The sequence below is a fragment of the Hirundo rustica genome, chromosome 4, assembly GCF_015227805.2.
Source record: "Hirundo rustica isolate bHirRus1 chromosome 4, bHirRus1.pri.v3, whole genome shotgun sequence".
Taxonomy (NCBI): Eukaryota; Metazoa; Chordata; class Aves; order Passeriformes; family Hirundinidae; genus Hirundo; species Hirundo rustica.
The window spans coordinates 39200315-39222347 of record NC_053453.1 but is presented as its reverse complement, the minus strand read 5'-3'; the positions used below and the strand labels follow the sequence as shown (position 1 = coordinate 39222347).

At 34.1% G+C, this 22033-nt stretch overlaps 1 protein-coding gene across 11 annotated transcripts in view; it reads right to left on the bottom strand.

Annotated features, from left to right (window-relative positions):
• The window catches only part of NAV3 (neuron navigator 3), a 546625-nt gene that overhangs the window by 146110 nt on the left and 378482 nt on the right, over positions 1–22033 (bottom strand). For all 11 annotated transcript variants that reach the window (XM_040061191.2, XM_040061185.2, XM_040061184.2 and 8 more), the window contains 2 exons: positions 14780–14852; positions 10885–11062 (listed from right to left, as the gene is read on the bottom strand). In XM_040061191.2, coding sequence (XP_039917125.1) covers positions 10885–11062; positions 14780–14852 — 251 coding nt within the window. The remainder of the gene's footprint in view (positions 1–10884; positions 11063–14779; positions 14853–22033) is intronic.

Sequence of the window (22033 nt, the reverse complement as noted above, 5' to 3'; positions counted from 1 at the left end):
AGTACCAGTTTAATGCTACAGCATCAAGGACGAGGAAGGATTTACTTGTCAGAGGGCTGGAAAGGGGGATTTTGAAGGCCTCTGATTCTCAGCTGTCTACTATCAAGACCCTTTCCACTGTCATAATACTCATATCAGCAATCATCTACACCACATACACTGGACCAGACATCATGCTTAGCTCTCCTCTTCCAAATAACAGATAGGGGAAGTGAAGTAAATGCTGTCTGAAACAGGTAAAATGGCATACAGGCATCTGATACTAAATACTTAGAAATAATCTGGACTCTGCAAAAATAATTTGGACTCTGTCTTCCAGTTGGAAGTCATCAATATTTTGTCTTACAAACCAGGGAAACACTAGTCAACACAGCAGATATGAAATGGTGACAACTGGGAAATTTCTTTTGCTGCGAGAAAATGGAATAAAAATCCTGAGACTGCCCAGAAAGGCAGTTCAGTGCAGAGGTTGCTGAGGTGGTGTCAAGAAGAAAGGACAGAGATGTTGCTGACCCCGAGGAGCTGATGGACAACACCATGTCTGTATTGTGCTGACTGGCTGCAGGAACCGGGGTTCTGCATGGTGCTATGTGGGTGTGCAGCACAGTCAGCTGCACTGGGGACATATGCACCATCAGGATGGGGAACTGACAGAGGTCATTCATCTGCAGGCATGACATGGTTACAAAATTGTCCTTAAAGGTATAGAGGTGACTAGGAAAGCAATCTAGGCTACATTATTAAATTACTTTATGTGGCACTTAGGGACAAGTTTTAGTGGTGGACTTGGCAGTGCTGGGTTAGCAGTTGGACTTGATAAACTTAGAGGTCTTTTCCAACCTAGATCATTCTGTGTTTCTATGAAGAAGGAAGGCAACAGATTGTTTGACACTGGAGTAAACTACCAGAAACTCAATTTTGTTGCCCTACAATATGTCAGAAAAGAAGCAGATCTTTGAAAGTGGATTAACACATAAAGCTGAAGGATGATACTTCTATAAACCTGAAAAGAGCATGAATCAGGCTAAAAATATTTTAACCTCTGTCTTCAAAAAGTAACCCATGCAGTGACACCCTGAATATCATATACTTTTTATTAAGTCTTCCAAAGGATCAAAAGGATCATGTTACATCACACTGTCATTTTCCTATAATGTTAAGAATCACGTGGTGGTTCTGAAATGCCAGGAATGCATTATGTAAAATTTAAAAAAAGAAAAGGCAAAAGGTTTTTAGTTTATAATCAAACTCTTTCTTCCTTACTGACATACTGGAATTTTAATATGCTGTTGATCATATAAAGTGCATTTAGTCTCTAGTGTGAATGCACTCCAGAGCTGTTAGAGACTTTTGTATTAGAACAATTCTCTGAAAAATGACAGGTTTAAAAAGAATGCTTTTTTAATGTAAAAATTTGCCCAGAAGGTCTCAGTTACCCTGCGCAGCTTTTTATTTTTATTTTTTTTTTCTTAAATAAGCTACTTGGCTCCTCATTAAATATCTCTTGTGCTGGTCAAAAAGCATAAGAGATAACATTCTAAGGTATACCTGATTTCAAATTCCAAGTGTGCTTGGAAAGATGCCATGGGAAACAAGTTTCCAAGCCCTCACCATAAAACAGTTTGGGCACGTAGATCCCTCATTCCCCAAATGTACTTTCAAGGAGCACTGAGGAAGAAACCAAAAGAACTTAATTTTCTGTACAAACAATATTTTTCAGACCTTTCTTTTCCCTTTTTATCCCTTTTTATGGTGAATTAATATATGGATATATATACACATACATGTATCTATATATCTACATATATCTACATATATCTATACCTATATATATATTTATAAATAAATAAATAAGCATTTAACATTTTAGAAATGTTATTTATGAATGTGTATTTCATAGACAGAGGTATATTATCTGTATGTATCTAACACATAAATACAAATTCTTTTTTCATTCATAAGAGGAAATGTCTATGGCTCAGGCAGTTCTAGCTCATACTCTGTCATCTGTTCTAAATTATATGGACATTTCTCCTTTCCTCTCTTTGAACTTCTGGCATCTTATTCAAGCAGTCTGTCTGATTCATGATTCATGCTTGAAGGTACAAGTAAAATTATGTTTTCTATGTTTTCCTATTTTTCACAACTCATAAACCAATATGTAGATAACCCAGTTTTTGCATCAGTATTTATGTTCCTGCAGAATACAGAGACTTTCAGTAAGAATTAATTGTCTGCCACAGTGACTATCACTTTCCTGCTTTGGTCCAAGTATTGTAATACAGATATGTTGTGGAATTTAATGAAGGAGTGCATGAACCACAACATTAAAGAAACAAAATGGATATCTAGCTGTAACTGTGGGTTGTGGTTTAGGATGCTGTGCTACTCTACCACTGTGCTTAACCTAACCCATGGCACACCTAAAATGCCATCTTTTAAACCTTACTATTTTTCTCTGAACAAATTGGACAAGTGGATAACAGTGTGCTGCCAGAATAGGATTAAGCCCTTAGGGACCAAGAGTACCATTTAATGACCTTATCTCCATACCATTTATGATATTATACTAGAACAAAATTATATCAGAGTTTCTGCATAGAATCATATATCACCTTTCTACTTCACAGTTTGATACAATAAAACTATAATAAAGTTTTTTCCTAGAGGGAATGGAAACGGAGGTGACAGAAATGCTGATGCTTTTACTTCTTCAAATCTATGCTAATTGTCTCTTGAATCTTTGTATAGATGTCCAGAAAGTCCACATTCGTAACACATCCTAATGTGTGGTTGGGATTGCTGTAAACCTGCATCAGTCAAAAAATTATCACATGGTTAACTGTTTCTATTGACAGTAGTAAAACACATTTGTAAGCATTTCGTTTGTCTCCCCATTGACTTTAAAATGGTAAAGCACTTTGTTATATAAAGAAAATACAAAAGGTTCTACCAGTAGTTCAGCTATTTTCCTTTTTGTATTTTCAAAACAAAAATTAAATCTTGTAAGTCTGGTGAATTATAAATATTACCCCCCCTCCCTTTTTTTTTTTTTTTTTTTTTTTTATCTCCCCACTTCTATTAAATCTATTTTCCACAGCCAATTATTGCCAAGCAGCACTGCCTATGATTCTTTGAAATTTATATGGATTTTTATATTGGAGTTTTCTTGGTAAATGAAGAGAGAAAGTCATATCTTTCACAGCAGCTTCCAACTGTAATGTTATTTCATTAACTGACACCTACAAAACCACATTATTTAGAATATCAAATTTTTTGCACAGTCTGCGAAAACCGTAAGATATAATTGAATATATAAAGGACTGACAGAACAAAGAAAGTGACGGTACAAATATAAACCTATTACTTAAGTTAATGTAAAAATGCAAGGAAAAGACTGGGCTACATGTTGGTATCAAGGACTTTATTAAGGAATAAATAGGAACAAAGAAAGAACATTTTGCTTCATAATAGGTAAAAAAGGAATCATCTACAAAAAAAGAAAAAAGAATGAAGACTGTGCTAATTTAATATGGCTGTCCTTGCACTTTACATGTGTTGAAATTTCATTTGCCATATACAAATAATTATAGGCAACCTCCAATGTTCACAAGACACCAGAATTAAAATGATGACAGGTCTGGGAAAGTAATAAATGTATGGACAGCTGCATCAGATTTCATTTTCGGAGAATGAGAAGATCTAACGAATCTCAGTATAGACTGAGGGTAGAGCAACAAAGAATGTCTGAAGGGAAAATAACTTCATTATAAAGCTTCTATTCCTTCAAAAGGAAATACATAAAAGATTGGATTCAAGTGCTACCAGGATGAATGGAACGCTTGCCATTAAATTCTACATGATCTAGATTAGCAACAGTGAAATTTATGGCCAAAGTGCATAAAAACTGACATAAAATAAGTAATGAGTGGCGAGGGTGACACAGGCCACACAATGAGAATATCTGATATGTACAAAATGAAAATTGCCACTAAACTGATTTAAGACACTCTTTTGAAAACTGCAAGAACAGATAATGAGAAAAAATAACAGTTGCATTTTGAACTGCAAACAACAGAAAAGGCAAGGAAAAAATATTGGTTTTGAGCAGAGATAATTTATAAACAGAAGAAATCAGGGTAACTACATGTTACAGGTTCCTAAAGAAAGTGTTCAGACATACATCAGGTACTTTGCGAGGAGAAAAAACAGTATGCAACAAACAAAGGGAGATACCAATTAGTAAAGGACAGCCCACAGAAATATGTAAGAAGATAAAAGATAAAAGCAGTGTCTGAAGGATTGGTAGTGAAATCATCAAATAGGGGATGAACAGTTTAAAAAAATCTGAAACACTGTTAAGGGATTAAAAATGCTTTTTAATTTAGCTCTCTCTAGGCTTGCTATAATCTGCTAGAGTGGTGTATAACTACAGAAAAGACCATTTATTTTAGAACCTCAATGTCACTTTGAAACATCCTTCCCCCATTATTTTAAGCTTAAGAAATGTTATTAGATATCATCTTAGAGAGGATGGGTTACGTGGAAAAAGTATATGAAAAATATGTTCTTACTACTGCTTTGTTCCATCTTTTTTGTGTTAAGGTTATTAGATAGGTTAGTCATTTGCCACTGAGACACACTAAATGATTTATTTACTTGGACTTCAGGACAAATATAATGAAAGAACTTCCTTTCTGAAGTTTCTGTGATTTAGAACCTTGAGAACTGTAATGATTGCATCTTGCGGAGTAGAACAAAATGGGGCCACAGATGATTTGCAGAGTAAAATAAATGGTTAAAATAAAATTAAATACCTAAGGGCCATTTGAAGGTCAGTTTCCTGCAGATCCTGAAACAATCACATTAATCAACTCATTCTGCATTATATCCCAGACATATAAAAATAGATTAGATTATTAGCACTTTGGTTGCTTAGACCCTTACTAGCAAACAGAGAACAGAAAGAGGAAATAAATATTTTCCTAATTTTTCTTCTCTTCAGAATCAGTGATTTGATAAGGATTCCACAGTGGGAAAAGCAGGAACTACCTACCTCTTCCCCTTCACCAAAAACAAGTAAGTAGCAATGTCAAGAGCTAAGGACAGCAAAGGGACTTGGTTCACTGCTTTCCTATATATTAACCAAGAAACACACAGAGATATGTACACCTTCCATTTTCCGTCCTATGTCAGGGCAATGCACTTGGTGTAGACTGCTGTAACCATATTTTAAGCTTTCAGAATATTTAAATAAAGGCCTTTTTCTAAGAAGAGTGATGTAATCAAGATTGCTATGCAGATTGCCACTATTGATTGATTTCATGGATTGATTTCAATTCATAATTATAACCACTACATTTTCATTACTGTACTTCACACAGCACAAGCTCTGTGTCCAATATGCTTAATTTCTTCCCTAGTACTTCTGAGCAGCAGGCAACACAAAACCTTGTTCCTTGCAGTAGTTATATATGTAACTGCCTGTAGAAATCAGCTACCTAACTTTGTTTATATGCCCAGGAAAACCAGGGTGCACTTTTAATATAACAAATTTAACAATATGCATCTGGACCTCAAGCTGTGCTCATCATTCCTGTACGTAATAAAACAGTTTGTCTGTCTAGGGGAATTTTTTTGACAGCTTACTGAAACCAGTGACTGTCTAATCTGTAAATGAGACAGAGCTTCTTTCTTCCACATATGTTTTCTCTTAGTATCTGGGTGGTTGAAAGATGATCACCACGGAGGTATTGCTCTGATAATGGAATCTACTACTAAAGTGAAGCATAAAAATATAGTGTAGCCGTTGTCATCTATCTGTACTGACAGATATAAATAAGGCCACCAGCACTGTATTTTGTAAAATAAATCTCAGAGATGCAATAAAGTCATAAGGAAAGAGAGAAGTGTCAACTACAGATTTTGTAATATTCAATTCCCACTGTTAGTCATGGAAGAATATAGGAAATTTTGGGGTAAAAAGAAATCAGAAATCACATCTAAAACTATTCTTTGCTTTTGGCCACTATTTATTTACTGCAGATTTTTTCACTAATAGTCTAATAATTTCAGAGTTTTTATAATTACTGGTACAAAACTATGATCTTCCATAAAGAAAGCAAGCTTTTTGCAAGGCAATTTCACTTACCATGAATCAACTTCCTTCCTTACTTTTACATTTAATTTGAAATGTTGCTGTTGGCTGTAGGACTAGATAGGCCAATGATACCCTTTCACATGAAGAATCTTGCTTGCCTTCTGTATGCACAGTTTTCACAATTCTGATTTTGGTGACAGAGAGCTTACATGGGAATAGGGATGTTAGAGTATTGCCACACTGACCAGTTTTGTATAACTTTGTAAGGAGCCTGTGAAAGGAGATTCATTAACCTTCCATGCAAACTTTGCACGAAAGAGAGGTTCCTCCAGAAACTGGTTTAATTACATTACTGGTCTGTGTTGTCTCCTAATCACAGGAGGACCACTACCCTCCTGAATTAGTCACCTGAATTCCCCATTTCTGCACAAGCCTAATCCATCCAGTCTTTTGATATTCTGATTATAACCTTCCCCTGGGGCTTCTGTTTGTTTACCTTAGCAAAACAACCTGTGTATGAAACCTGTAGAGTCCTAACATAATTTGGTTCCTGTTTTAGTTTTTGTTGACAAAGGGCTCAAACACTGTATTAAGCAGCTTGTCTTCATGCATGTGGAAGCATTTAGAAATGGGGATGAGTACCATGACTATCATCATCATCATTACCACCAGCAGGACCAATCTTTTAAATCAGGAGAGTGAGACGCTAGCCCTGCACATAGAAAGACAAAACTTTCTTGGTCCTCAGCAGGGCTTGAAAGCTACAGTCTCTGTAATTTGACCATTTTCAGTGTGACTTCTCATAGGTATTTCCCATGTATAATCTGTATATCTCTTGGAAAAAGTGAAGGGCATCGCCTTCTCATATTTGTTTAACAAAGAAAATACAACAGCTTTTTACTTCCTAGGAAATGAAGTTGAAATTACACAGTATGGTTAGTATATGTTAGCTGGAAGCAATAAAGAAGATAACTTTTCTTGTAGAATATTCTAACCTAAAATATCCACAGTTATTAATTGAAACTAAGATATAGTTTCAAATACTTAAAGTACAACATGAAATGTGATTGATTATTGAAGATTTTAAAAAATGTGTGAAGTGAAAAATGCACCCAGCATTTTCAGTATATAATTCTGCTTTTGCTTACATGTATGCACATATACAAACACATGGACATCAAATGCACATAAATGTACAGAGTGTGTCAGAGATACCTTTATTTTTCTGGTGTCTAGCAAGGTAAATACGTGTGTCTTCCAGTAAAATAAAATACCCATGGTGTAAGAAGATGATTTTCATAATATCCTTGAAAATTTATTCAAATTAGGTTTGAAGCATTTTGCCATTATTGAAAAAAGATGAATGTCCCATTCACGTGTTAGTAGCTACATTCAATATCTGGCTTCTGCCAAAATAATAAGATAATTTTTCTTGTTCCTTTCAAAACCCTGAAAGAACTATTTCTAGGTAATAAAAGCGCACAGGTCAATTTAATGGAAACGACTCCGTTATGTGCATTTGCCAAATATTTTTTCTAAAATATACACCATAAGGGATTTTCTGTCTTAAGGCTTCTGCTTACCAAAGCTTTCCACTGGTGTTACATATTTTAGAAAACAGAAAGAATCAGGAATTTCAAAAGACATATTCAGAACTGGAACACGGTAATAAATACCTGTACAATAAATGTGTAGTAATAAATAGCCATAAAAATTAACATTCACTATGAGAGAATAAAGGAGCTTGTTTTATCAATAACACTTCAGAAAAAAAGTAAAATCACTCAATTTTTGATTGATAGCAGTTAGGTTATCTATTGAGTTAATAATTTCCTATTGTGAAGTGTGAATAATCTGCATTAATATACACTTCAGATTTTATCACTATCCAAAATTATCCATACAGTGAAATGTGTAGGTTTCAGTATCCTAAGGAAACTACATTTTGCCAAAAATATCTCAAGTGGTGTCAAGTGTCCCACAGAGCAGTCATGTGAGCTCCTCAGGACCTCCTAAGTCATGAACTTCCCCCAGCTCAGTTATGTTGGTTGCTTTTGTAATTGTTGCTGAGACACACCTGACATGAAAGAAACCATAGAAATCGGTTTGAGGAATCATGTGAGCTACCTGTCCACATTTCAAATAGCAAAAAGTGGGCAAGAGGCAAGATTAATCCCATCAAAGTTATCTTTTCTTTTTTAATTCATGTTTTGGCTTATTTCTAAAAAGAAGGTTTTATTTACTCATTACCAGCTTTAAACTAGAAAGGTGTTCAGTAAATATTTTATCAGGAAAAAAAAATTGAACCATATGACTGCTATGAAAAGAAGTGTTGGTAAATCCCCCACAGAGAATTCACATTAGTGTATGTTTATATATGCCCAGATATTTGTGGAGAACTTATTTTCACATGTAGCCATTTTTCTTAGGATGGGAAATATTACTTTATGCTAATTTCTTTATATTATTTCAAAAGAGTGACAAATTAAAAAAAATAAAGAAAAAATAGTATTGATAAAAATTGTATTTCTGTTTGTTTCTAAGTTCCAGGGCTCCTTGTTTTGCTACCAGCTCACAATACTAGATGTATTTATAGTAGAAGATAGAAACTTTTCATAGAGGAAAAAGTTTTTCGTAGGCACTTTTCATTATCCTTAAAGGCTTAAATATATGAAACAGAAGAACAGAATGTTGAACAGAAGAAATATATGAACAGAAGAAACCATACTTCCTCAGGCAACACAGAATTTTATAGTAACATGCATCTAAATTCTCTATATGTGAAAGCAAACAGAAAAAAATCTTGCCTTCAGTTTACAGATAAGAAATAAGAAAGATGGCTTCAATCTTAGTCTAGTAATTTTTTACATAGAAACATTTTACATCTGAAACCTAGCTATGAACAGAAAATTAATTAAATAATTAAATGATTTTAAACTCCTAGATTAAAGTGGAAGGTCTAAAGCGCACCGACGGAAGCTGAAATTTCTTTATACCAGCTTTAGATGTCACTTTACAAAATCATAAATGTGGAGGATCTGGGACATGGAATAATTGCCTTTTGTCTTAATGAAGCATATTTTAACATAGTAAAATAGGAGAAAAAAAGTGAAGAAGAACCATGAGATCTCAGGGAACTATAATGGAAAGCTTAACAAAAGATTCATCACCTCTTTTCCTTCCATGTGCAATCACTGTCATCCAAATAGTAAAAAGCATGCTTTATCCAGGTTTTTTTTGGAAAAACTCTTGCAATAGTAATGATGTATAAAGGAATACTGTAAATTTTTTTGCTATTAAAAATTCATCATGGGTAAATTATAAAATCAGGAAATGTTACAGTTCTTTCACTAAATGAAAAACAAAGAACAGTAACCAAAGTTATTTACAGGAAGCTGGCTAAGCTCTTAATTCCTCTGATTAAAGCTGTGAACACTTAATTACTGAATAGCAAGATATTGCCTCTCATGCAATATTAAATATCCTTCATAAAGCAGAAATTCAGCTTTGGAAAATGTTGAGAATGATCAGACTCTTCTAGGTCCCCACCACCATTACCTAGATTACATGTTAATAGTATACTTCAGAGGGAAAGACTTCAAAAACATTAATTTTCAGCAGCAGAGAAAATAAAATCAGTTCACTTCATAATGCCCCAGCCAAACATGTGTATCTTAATTTTTGCATCAAATGAGGTAATTAAAATGCTGATAGCAACACTTCCCTCCAAAACATATTTTTAAAACATTTCTAGTTCCAAAATATAGATTTCTATCAGGCTGAAGCGTTAAAGCTTTGTCAATTGAAAAAAAAATGTTTATTTTACACATGAAGGTATAATTTATATAGGAATGGACTTAAGAACCCGAATCTCAATATATTAGTCTGATACTTTTAATCCAATCTATATCTTTGACTTACCACATTTTAGAAATACAGTTGTCCAGTAAGTCCACAAAAATGTTTTAAATAAGGATATAAAAAATGGAACAAATACTAAACCAAACAAAGGAACAGACAAAACTCTTCATGAAGATCTACAATTGACTCTTTTTCTTTTTTTAACTTCCCCAATAAAATATACATTATTAATACTCTTTCCATTTAAACAGGTGTTTGTGTTTCAAACTCATTCTTCTATAGTGGCCTTTAAGCAGCTACCTTCTGAAAATATGTTTTCAGATGCAGTCTGAAAGCAATGTATCTCAGCAATTATTGGATTCTGATGAGTGCTTTGCTTTCTTAGAACTAAATAAAAAACTGGCCCCTCAAAAGAAACAACTAGATTGAGGCTATTTCTTCTCCTGTTTAAAAAACATTCAAATAGAATTAGGCCCTCAAAAACCAGAATGTGTGGGGATAAAAAGAGTTTATAACAAGTGAAAGTATTAATTGTGCCTTTTCCCCATCTGTTTTGTTAATTATTGGAAATTGTTCATTTACATGTGGAACTGGGTATGTGAAGAAAACATGAAAATAACCAGTATACTAACCGCATGGTGTGCTAGCAACCTGTTAATGTGCAATGGGCAGAAAAATCAATAATAAAGTAAAAGAAAGGCTTACAATTTATTAAATCTGGAATTAAATCTAATTGGGAATGTTCTCTGCTCTTGCTCTAACTCCACTCCCAAGAAATGTGGGCTTGCTACCAAAAAACACATTGAAACCACTGCATAAATAGAAAAAAAAATTAAATGGCCTAATCTTTATACAAAATTTTGTCTTTTTTGAACAGAAAAATAAAAAGCTTTTACATCTGAGAAAATATCTTTTTAACCTACCTTGACTGCATATCTTGGTGAGTTTTGGACTGGCTGATTTCAGCTGGAGTTGAAGGGACTTGCTGTTGCAGCTCTACCAAAGACTGGTAATACTGTTGCTGATGATGTTGCTGCTGTTTGTACCGAGACAAACTGAAAAACAGACCTAAAATGGCTTTCAAATTTCCATTCCGTATTTCTATTTAAAAAAAAAAAAAAAAAAAAAAAAAAAAAAAAAAAAAAAAAAAAAAAGAGTGAGAGAGAGAGAGAGAGAAAGGAAGTGAAAACACTTTGGTTTTAGACTTCGGTTTTGTAAAAGTCATACTAAAATATGTCTGTACATACCTATAGCTATACATGTTTATGACTTATATATCTTCATTTACCTGTAATATCAGAGACATTTTAGGTGTCACTGATGGTTTATTTTTTATTATAATTTTTTTGTTTATATGTGTTGGAATAAACACCTATCTCTGCAATGCCTTCATGATGAGTCATTTGCATGGTCATAAACAAGAGTATATCCAACCTGAAACAAGACACATAATGTGAAATGAATACTCCTGTCCCAACAAAGTACAAATATTCTAATCAAGGAAAAGCTCATTCAGAAAAATCTGAATTCTTTCTGGTCTTATATGTACATCACTTTAAACCTCATGACATTACTCTTTTTCCTTTTGGGGCAAATTCTGTGCACATCAAACAGTGAGTTCTGGAAAATTTGAAAAGACTGTATGGTCATGGTTCTTGTCAGTGAGAACATATCCATTCATACAGATGTGCAGGAAACATGAGAGAAGAAAATAAATGGAAGGTTGTTTTTAAAAAAGGTGACTGTAATGGTCATGATTACATCTTTTAACTTTCAAATGACATGATTTTATAGCTTTCTATTTTATACTGTTATTACTGATAGTGAAGACAAAAACTACAGCTTTCACAAGACTAAACAGCTACCGGAATACAATTCTGGTGAACCCCGATACCATCCCTATGTCTCCCATTACTTTTTTAGCATTTGCCCAGCCTGAGATGAAGATTTTATAAGGATGTTGTTATTTGCTGACAAAGGATCTCAGTGTCAAAAAAGAAACCTCAGAAGACTTTAATGAAATTATCTGCAGCATGTAGGTCTATTCATAACCTGATTATTCATTTTCTTTGGCACTGAGCACCTTGTAAAAGGTTTTTATTAGGCCTGTAGAGTTGCAACCTGACATACAATGCCACAATCTTTCTGCCTTCCCTGCAAATCAAAATACTGAGCTGTGTGTGCTACACAGCTTTCCTAGGCAAACTTTCAAGTTGAATTTATACAAAATTACTGTAATTTTCATGTCTATTAAACCATACCAATTTTCTTTCAATAGGATTAGGTGAAATGTTAATATATATATACTAAGGCCAGCAAACAATGGAGCTTTTATGCTCACAACCTGCTCTTCAAAAGCAAAACAAATCCTGGACACTGGAATATACTTTCCAAAATGTAAATTTGTTCTTAGCAGCCATATTTATTCATCTTCCCTGTGAAGATGCTGCAGGATCTTTGATTAGCAATGAGACCACGAGAGACATGCAGAACTTTTGCAGAGCAATAAACTTTTTAGGCAACTATGACTCTTGCAGTCATGTTGTTTCAAGGAAGATCATTGTCAAGGAATACAGAAAATTTGTATTTAAAATTATGCTAAAAAAACCCCAAACCCACATAATTATCCATTTTAAGTGGCTCTGATTTGAGAAAACTATCGATACATGAAACCACTTTATTTATTCTTATTGCATCACTTAATGCTCAGAGGAAGAATCCTTTGTTAAATCCCACTCAACATTTTTTAATATTAAAATTTTGCTATTTTTGTGTGAATATATTTTTTACTATTTTTAGAGACGGATGCTGTCGGTAACTTTTTCTTTCCTACTTTCACTGGAGTTAAAGTTAGAAGATTTCTCACAAGCAAAACACCCAGAAACTTCTAATGTGTACTAAACATGTACTCAGAAAATAAGTATTTGTATTTGTAGCAAATGGATAATTATTTATCAGTTGGGTTCTCAACCGAAGATTTGGCTGTCAGGATTTTAATTTTTTTTTTCTAGACCTCTTTGCTCAATTGTCAAAATGAGATCATAAACTGGTTGTGAAATCTTCAAAACTTGTTAAGCTTATAGTTTATTGTTCCACAAACTTTCTGGTCATTAATAAATTAATAAAAAAGATACATTTACCAAAGCTTATTACAAGAAACTCAATTTCTTCTCCCCCTAAAAAATTGTAATATTTAGGATTATACATAGTAAAAATGGTATATTTAGGGAAACCACACTTCTGCAGTATTTTGAAGAATATCATTATGAAGATAGTAGTGGATTTACTCCAGATTCATGACCAACTGTGTAACAGAAGAAATAATTTTAATCTTACTTCAGCACTAAATGTTAAAAAATTAGGTTTTGAAGAATAATGAGCATTTTAAATCATAGTCCTTGCATTTAGTCCTATGTAGTAGTATTTATTTTAGGAGTATATGAACTTAAAGCTACACAATTGAACCTTATATCCTAATAAAATTATTTTCCAAAGCAAAACAAAGGTATGAATAAAGGCATTACAGAATGCACACAGATTCTGATTTTAAAAAGTACAGAAAATGCGTCATGTACCATGTCAAGGTATTAAAGAATGATGAGTATCCTCATAAAATAAATTCATGCTATTCACTCATTTAATTCATACTTAACATGAAAGTAAAAATAGGCTGCTCTAGAAATTCTGGTTCTAAATAGCACTGAGGTGAATGGCAGCATGCAAACTTTCAGTATTCTCTTGTAACAAGGCATCTACAAATACACACAAAGGTCCTCTTAAATCGCTTTAGGAGCTTTTCACAATTTGACAATCAAGGTGAATAGACACTACCTATCTGTCAACGGTTTGTGTTGCATGTTTAAAATCCTAAATAGGTTCAGATGGTGAAAGATAGTAATTCTGAGTTAATTTAAAAATCAAATAGTGGTTAGCATTCCAAATTTTTTCTCCATGAATCTTCTAGCATTCAACTGAAATTATCATGTCTGGAAAAGAAAAAAAAAAAAAAAAGAAGAAAAAAAATCCTTCCAGCTTTTAGCTTTGCTACAAGCAAAATAAAAATACAGGGCTGCATCTCTGGACCTGTTACCTTCAGGTGCCATAGAGGTCAAAGGGATTTTGAAGGCATGCAGCACTTTGCAGAACTTGCTAATTTGCTGCAGGACAAAGACATATATATATTATTTATTCATTTGCCTCTTAGATGAACAAGAAAATATTACATAATCATTAAGACAACTTGTATTTTTAATGATTCTGTTTATTATATTTATTAATTTAGTTGCAACCATGTTAGGCAATTAAGGTGACTAATACAGCAGAATAACTGAAGCAGCAAAACCATTCACTCTTTCACTTAATAGGCGACATCAAAGGAATACTATCATTTTCAGACTCATCTGGACAGCATTACTACTACTAATAAATTTGCTGAAACAAACAGTCCTCCCTGGGTTTATTTAACTGAGCAAGATTCTTATGTTCTTGTTTGCTGTTTTGAATCAAATATATGAACAAGTTAAAAAAAGTATGCTCAGGAAGTTCTGTGCCTATCTAATATTGTGGAGGTAACATGAAAAGATTAATACCATTGAAAAAATATTGTTTTTAAACATTGTCTCAAGCTTCAAAAACATTGCATTGGTTCAATTTCAAGGGAAAATTAAAAGGGAACTCTCTCACTTGTATCACTAATATATATTTGCACGCTTTTCAAGACAGCTGGAGCTTGGTATTTAGGTGGAAGTGATTTGTGTTAAGAAATTCAACTTTCAGAAGAAAATTTTGTTATTTGTTCTGATGATTTGTTTTTCTTACCTTCTGCAGAAAGACCTTGGACATTTACGCCTCTGGCTGCCAGAAAGCTAAGGCAGACATCAACATTCTCAATCTGCAACATGAATAGAAATAACAAGCAGGATAAGACCATTTGAAGACACATAGAAATGTTGAGAGAGGGGAAAAAAAAAACCAAACCAAAACTGCCCAGTAATGAATACTTTACATTCATTGCATAGTACAGCTCTTTACTGAAGTTTAGCAAGAATGATTACTGCTAATTGGGGAATCGAGATAAAGCTTTCATTGTCCGCTTTGGTGCTTAAAAACAATTCACAAATGCCCAATCCAGAATGGCATGCTGGCAGTTCAACAACCCACCTAGTTAACATAAAACTGGATTTTGTATGCTATGAACAAACAGCAGTGAAAGCACCCATAGAGAATTAGACTATATATCTGGAGATGTGAGCGACTGAGCTTACTAAAAAATGTAAGCAATAACCTCCAATGGTGTAAGTAAAGGTACTTGCTTGGGATGATGTAGGATTCTGTGAAAATGTTATCACTCTCATTGGTGGTTGTTCCTCTAATTTCTTTCCTTCAAGTCTTACAGTAAATAAATTTTATTTATTTATTGTTTATGCTCCTCAGAACAGTTCTTGCTTAGTAAAGAACATTGTGCTGGCTTCTCCTGATGATTTAGAAGAATTCTGCAGTTACCACATAGAGCTTTAGGTACAAAAATGTAGCCTAAATATAGATCCATAAAAGGGTAAAACTTCTGCCTCTGAAATGAATAATCACAGAATTAGACTGCTTTTGTGTGTCTGTTTCCAATAGATGAGGGAGATGGGTGTTCCAAAAGGTTCTTGATTACCCATATTCAGCTGGTAACCCCAGTGCTTCCAGGACCTCTGAAGGAATAATCAGCTATAAATGTAAAAATTACTATCTTTGTCTATAAATATGCTGCTATGAAAACAGAAAAATTATGTATAGAGAGGTGTTCTGTTTCAAGTGGCTTCAACAGGTTTGATTTTTAAATACTTTTTAGGTTGATGCATTTATTTCAAGGCAATTGGGACCACAAAGATAATTTAAAAAAAAAAAAAAATTAACAGTATATTTTAAATACCTATTATCATTGGAGAATATAAAAAATAAAGCAAAGAATATTCAACACTAAAAATATAAAAAATAAATATTTTATATAAAAATATAAAATATAGCTCAAGTCCATGCAGTTATTTTATTTGAATGTTTAAACATTTTATAATGTGTGATATATGTCCTAAAGTTAATTCATGTTAAAAAATGTAAAATGTAATACAACCTCTATAACTAGAAGTTTCGTTTCTAATTCAGTATACTAAGAGTTAACTCAGATACAACCAGCCCAGAGAAGGGTACAAGAATTTCTTTTGCCTGAAAAGACATGGGAGGGACATAAGAAACCATGATTGGAATTACCAGAAGAGGGGACACGGGGATGCCTCTGCTGGGAATTGCTAAAGGGAGAACAAAGACAACGGAAAAAGGAGATGATAGCCCGGAGAACCAGATGATTACATCAGATCGATATCTCATCCGTCTCCTCCTGAAATTAACATCTTCACGCCACACCTGGACTCAACCATTAACAGCATTGTTCCCTCCAGCTGCCCTATTCAGAACCCCAGAACTGGAACATGAATGTCTATTGAGGCTGCCTCGGAAGGAGGAACCTCGAAGTCCCGAGTTTCTCTTAGTGATCCAGTGTATAAAAAGAGACTGCTCCAAGCCAGAAATGTGAACTTGGGGGGTAACATACTAGCTAAGTGTGTTGCCGCGTTCACCCAGCGCCGATCCCGGGCTCGACGTTGTCCTTTTAATTGTGGCTGTCCGAGACTGTCATTCTGTCTCTCAATAAAATTCCAAAATTTTGATTTATCGAATTTGGTCAATCGTATTTATTACATAATGTCTTATGTCATTGGTTTTCAACCATCAAAACATTAAGGGGTAAATTCACTCCTTGAATGAAAGCTACTTGATCTTTGGCAGTATCTTTTCTTGCCTAGGAAAGTCTTTGACTACTGTCATCTTTCTATATTGGAGTTCTGCCACTGTTCTCTGGAAATGGTAGTAGCTAAAAGGATATAGATATTCTTTTTACTACTGACCCTAGAAATACATATTTCGAGTCTACAGACTGTCTTGATCCATGGGTAGAAATGTATTAATTTATAAATACCTGAAAAATATTTGGATATGCTCTTCAAGGACAATAAAGGACAATACACTCTTAAACACATTTTTAGAAGTCTTTTCAAACCCTGATTTCAAGGGCATGCTAACATTTACAGTGAATAATAAACAATATCTTTACTGAATTAATTACAGAAGAAAACCAAAACTCAAAGTCTGCAGTTTAACTAATGAAATTTACTAAAAAAATTGGGTCTACTGTAAAGTTTTCATAAATCAGTTTCGTTGGTGTCAAAAATTTTCACAGCTTAGAATGTGGAATAACCATCCTAAAATCAATGGAATAACTCCAGCTCTGGCCCAGCTCAGGCACTGCAGCAGCCCAGATATCAACTGTCATTTTCTTAAATGTTTATGTAGTTTTATTACACCACGAAAAAAACCCCAAGTTAACTAGGTAATTTTGTTAGACATAGAGACGTGACACAGCTAAATCAGTTGCAAGTTGGCTGCAGCTGAAATAGGAAGATCTGATTCTTCCTCACCTCCTCTTCCTCCCAGGTGTGAGGGCCCTGCTGCTGCTGGGCTTCAGTGCTTCTCTGAGCACACCAGGAGCTGGCTCTGTGCAGAGAACTCACCCAGCAAAAAGGCAAAGGGATTTCAGTCATTCCAGTTTCCTGTGCAGCCAGATAAGCACAGGAGCCAGCAGAGGCGAGGGTGTGTCCCAGCTAAGTAAAGCGTAGTTTGGGAGAGGAAAGGGGAGGTGGGAAGGAAGGACAAGGCCGATGGAGCCACTCCTGGTGGCATGGCAAGGCACTGGGCTGGCTCAGCCCTGAACTCCAACTAAACCACTGCATCAGTTGAGAAAACAGTGCACATGAAGAGAGCATTTCTACTCAACCTTTAAACAACATCAACTAAAAAAAGAAAACCCAAAACAAACCCCAAACCAACCAACCAACCAAACAAACAAACAAAAAACAACCAACCAACCAACCAAACAAGAAAACAACCCCCCAAGCAAACAAACAAACAACTTTGAACAGAAATGTTTCTGCCCTGAAGAACTGAAAAGAAATTAAGGTTTTTTTGGCTATTAGCTGTGTAACTCATGTCTTTGGACTTTCAGATCAGCCATAATGCAGTATCAATTTCTTCAAAGATGGGAAAATCTGCTATATAATTTACTGGAAGCCAAAGGGAGGGGGGAAAAGGGAAAAAAAGAAAGAAAAATTGGTACAGTACATCAGTATCACCCATCTTCAAATAACTGGAACACATAATTCTAGTTCTAACACATATTCTAGTTCAATTAAGTAATTTTTGATAATGGGCCTGTCCCTTCTGCAGTAGTTCAGGTGACCACAGATATAACAGAAATTTAGTTAACTCGAGAATATTTAAGCCCTAATGTGAAAACATCTCAATATCTATCTGCAATACTGAATAATAAGCCTAATACCTAAACCTTCACATACATTTAGTGAAAAATATTCTATAGAAATAGCACCTGGTTACTTTACATGTCTACTTTTACAGCATGTGTCTTTGAAGTCATGTCTCTTAGACTTGCAGAAAAACCTAATTATTACCACTGACACCAATGACTCAGTATGCTGCAGAACTACAAAACAAATTCTGTTTGGCTTCAGAGTTGACCAAGAGAAGTGTAACAGAAGCCCTTAGTCCAAAGTCACCCTTTTGGTAGGGGTGTATGAAGCAATAGCAGTGTCCAGCTTTCAGACAATAGACTGGGGTTTCACTGTTAGCCTTATAATAAAGTCTTGTTTTGACTTGTGAATTGAGCAAGCTTGGTGTGGTAACTCACAGGCCCATAATACCCTGAAAATGTCAGAAAACAACTCTTGCAGTCAGCTTTCTGATAATAACTGCAGTTACTATAAAACTCTCATAATCTCTTAGGGGATTCAACGAGACATACATTCAGATATATTTGGGTTATTTTCACTTTCTTTCTACTCCAGTCTACAAAATCTTAGCCTTAAAATTGTCCCATTTTGGAGCTCTCAGTGTGTCTCTAAATATTGCTTTAATTATCTACTTCTTGCCCTGGAAAACCACAGTAATTCTTTGAACTCAAACCCAAGCAGCCCTAAACACTTTTTCTTCAAACTCACTCACAGATGAGAGTAATTTTGCAATTACAAAAGTTCCAAGAGATTTCAAGCAAGATTTCTGAAGTCCATGTATATATAAGTAGTTATTCACTGGAGTAAACTCCTCCTAGAGCTGACACTATTTGTGTAGAATTCTACTGCTTGTATATCAGTGGCTGAAGATTTTGTGGTGTAACAGCACCACATAGACACCAGACAAATTTTGTACCATACATACAGCAGCAACTCTGTAGTGAATTTTACTTGCAAAAAGAACCAATTTATATCAGAGATCACGTTTATCATTATAGTGAGTTGTATCATGAGAACTACAAGATATTGTAGCAGAATATACCGCTCATTACAGTACAGAATTCAGGATATACAGATTGACTCCAAATCTTACATATCAAGACAGAGAAGAGTCTCAGATTTGCAAATATGTACAGGTACATATTGCCAAGATCAGACTGTTGCTGTTGACAAAGTTCTCCACCGCTGTCAATCCCTGAATTTTATTTTGTTCCAAGGTTCTTATTTTATATTAAGGATTCAAAAGAGTAGAATAAACGCAGCACATTGAATAGCAGAACTTAAATAATAAAGCCCTAACAACTATAAATAGGATAAGTAATTACCAATATAATAAACCTTCATTGCCATATAGATACTTGCCACTTAGCTATTCAATTAACCATGTTGAAAGTCACTCAACACTACATGAAATTGCTTTTCAGAGGTAACAGGAAGCTAATTCTGAAACCTAATCACCTACTGATCAAAACTCAAGGATATTATGTCAAATTCTGAAATGTAGTTCCAGCATTGTGGGTAAACATACACGTGGATAAGATTATGAGAATTTAAGAATTAATTTGTAGGCATCATCAGGTAGATAACACCATTTGATACTTTTAAATTTAAGCCTAATGGGTTATATATATATATATATATATATATATATATATATATATATATATAATGGGTTATATATTAAGCTTTCTTCATTAATCTGATCCTTTTAATAGTATTCATACACATAGAATCATGAAACAAAAAGCAACTGGAATACTTAATACCATAAATATCAGTATATTTTTACACTGATTGATTTGATTTACAAATATCAAATATTTTTACACTGACATTTAAGGGGATACAGTTCATATGATGATGTAGAAATAAACAGAAATGTCATAGCTCTGATAATATTAATAGATTAGGTGGCATGCAAATAAGATATGTTGGAAATATGTTGACATGGAAGATATTGCGTAGTTGTGGGTAACCTGCTTTTGAATGAATGCTATTTGAAATTTATCAACAGAAAAAATCACTAAATCAGACTGAGGGACTTGCATGTAGATAAACAGTAGTACTTAATACTCAGCTGACTTACAGGAAGAGCTCATTTGTGGGATGTACTCACCAGTGACTCAACACATAGAATATGTCTATTTATTCCTATTATTTTTGCTGTTGCCAAGATTAGTTTTCATCTCCTTTGTCTGAAAGACACTTTCTTCACTTCCAAAAATACATTTAATTGTGGGATACTCAGAAGATGTGTAATTATGACTAATACAGCATTATGTTTCTCTGAGTGTATAAGAAGCTCAAAAAAATATCTTGCTTTGACTAACTCAGTTTTGTTAAGTTTATGACAATATGGTTTACAAGAACGCATAGACACAAAGTTAGTTACTGTTCGCCTACTTTGAGCTGGATTCTTCCTGAAGAATGGGAAGAATAAAACCTTTATAAAAATGACAAATTATTACAATCACAATAGAGTTTCTATACATATATGCTCTTTTATACTCTTATTTTGGCAACAAAAGTCAAACATTAATTTCTATTAGCACTTCATTCAGCACTATCTTCCACAGTTCTGTGTGTATGTTTTGACATTCTGATTTGTGATGAAATTCCCAGATAAAATTTGTCAAAGGTTTTTCCGTGTAGAAGTTTCATAATGTTGGTGATAGTTGATTAAGAACATCCATGGAAATAGTACTCCACAGAAATCCAGAGAATCACATACATATTCACTTTCCAGTGAACAGAAACTCCACAAAGCTCTTCAGTATTTGGTTTTTGTTTTTGTTTTGTTTTGTTGTTTTTTTTTTCTTTCTTTCTTTTTAAATGCAAATAATAAATAGTACTCCATTGAGATTGGTGTTAAGGTATGAGATAGTATGTGTTACAATAACTGTTATTTCAAACACACTTTACCAGCATGTTTCTTCCTAAATGTCCCCAGAGTATTAACCTGAGTTGAGAAATGCATTTGAATCTCCCTCTTGCATGGATACTTATCACTAATACAATTTGTGGAGGATTTAAATAAATGCAGAATTGGAAAATATACTATTGTTGGTAAGAGAAAACTTTCCATATAGATTTAGCTATATAGAATGCTCTGGGAGACATTGAAAAGTATTTCAAGGTGGATATGGTTCAAACTCTGATTTTCCCATGTCTAATAGCAGTAAGGGAATTAGTCATTACACTCTCACAAATACATGGTTAATCCTCATACATACACTTCCTAAACAGACAATTCTTTGGCCAAGCATATAACCTTTCACAACCTGCTACGCCCATAGGTGTTCTCAGAGATTTAAAAGGACAAGTTTATTTCACTTTCTGTTCTTTAATGACTCATCCATTGCACACACTGTGACTTGTTGACAACACACTTGTTCTGTGGGAAACACCCAGATTTTCGGTTTGCTTTGTAATTTTGTTCCTTATAGGTTTTCTTCCCAGCTGGTTTCTCTGGTTTGTGTTTATGTTCTGCCAGTCCTTAAAACAAAGAGCTAAAAAGTTACAAGTCAGAGAAATATAAATAGAAAATGTTTGCTGTTCTATAGTGCCATGTTTTTATCCTCAGTTTCATCATTCAGGTTATTTAACAAAACCAGGCTTGATAAACCAGGCTTCATAAACTAGGCAGGTGGACATTTAGCTTTTTTCACTATGT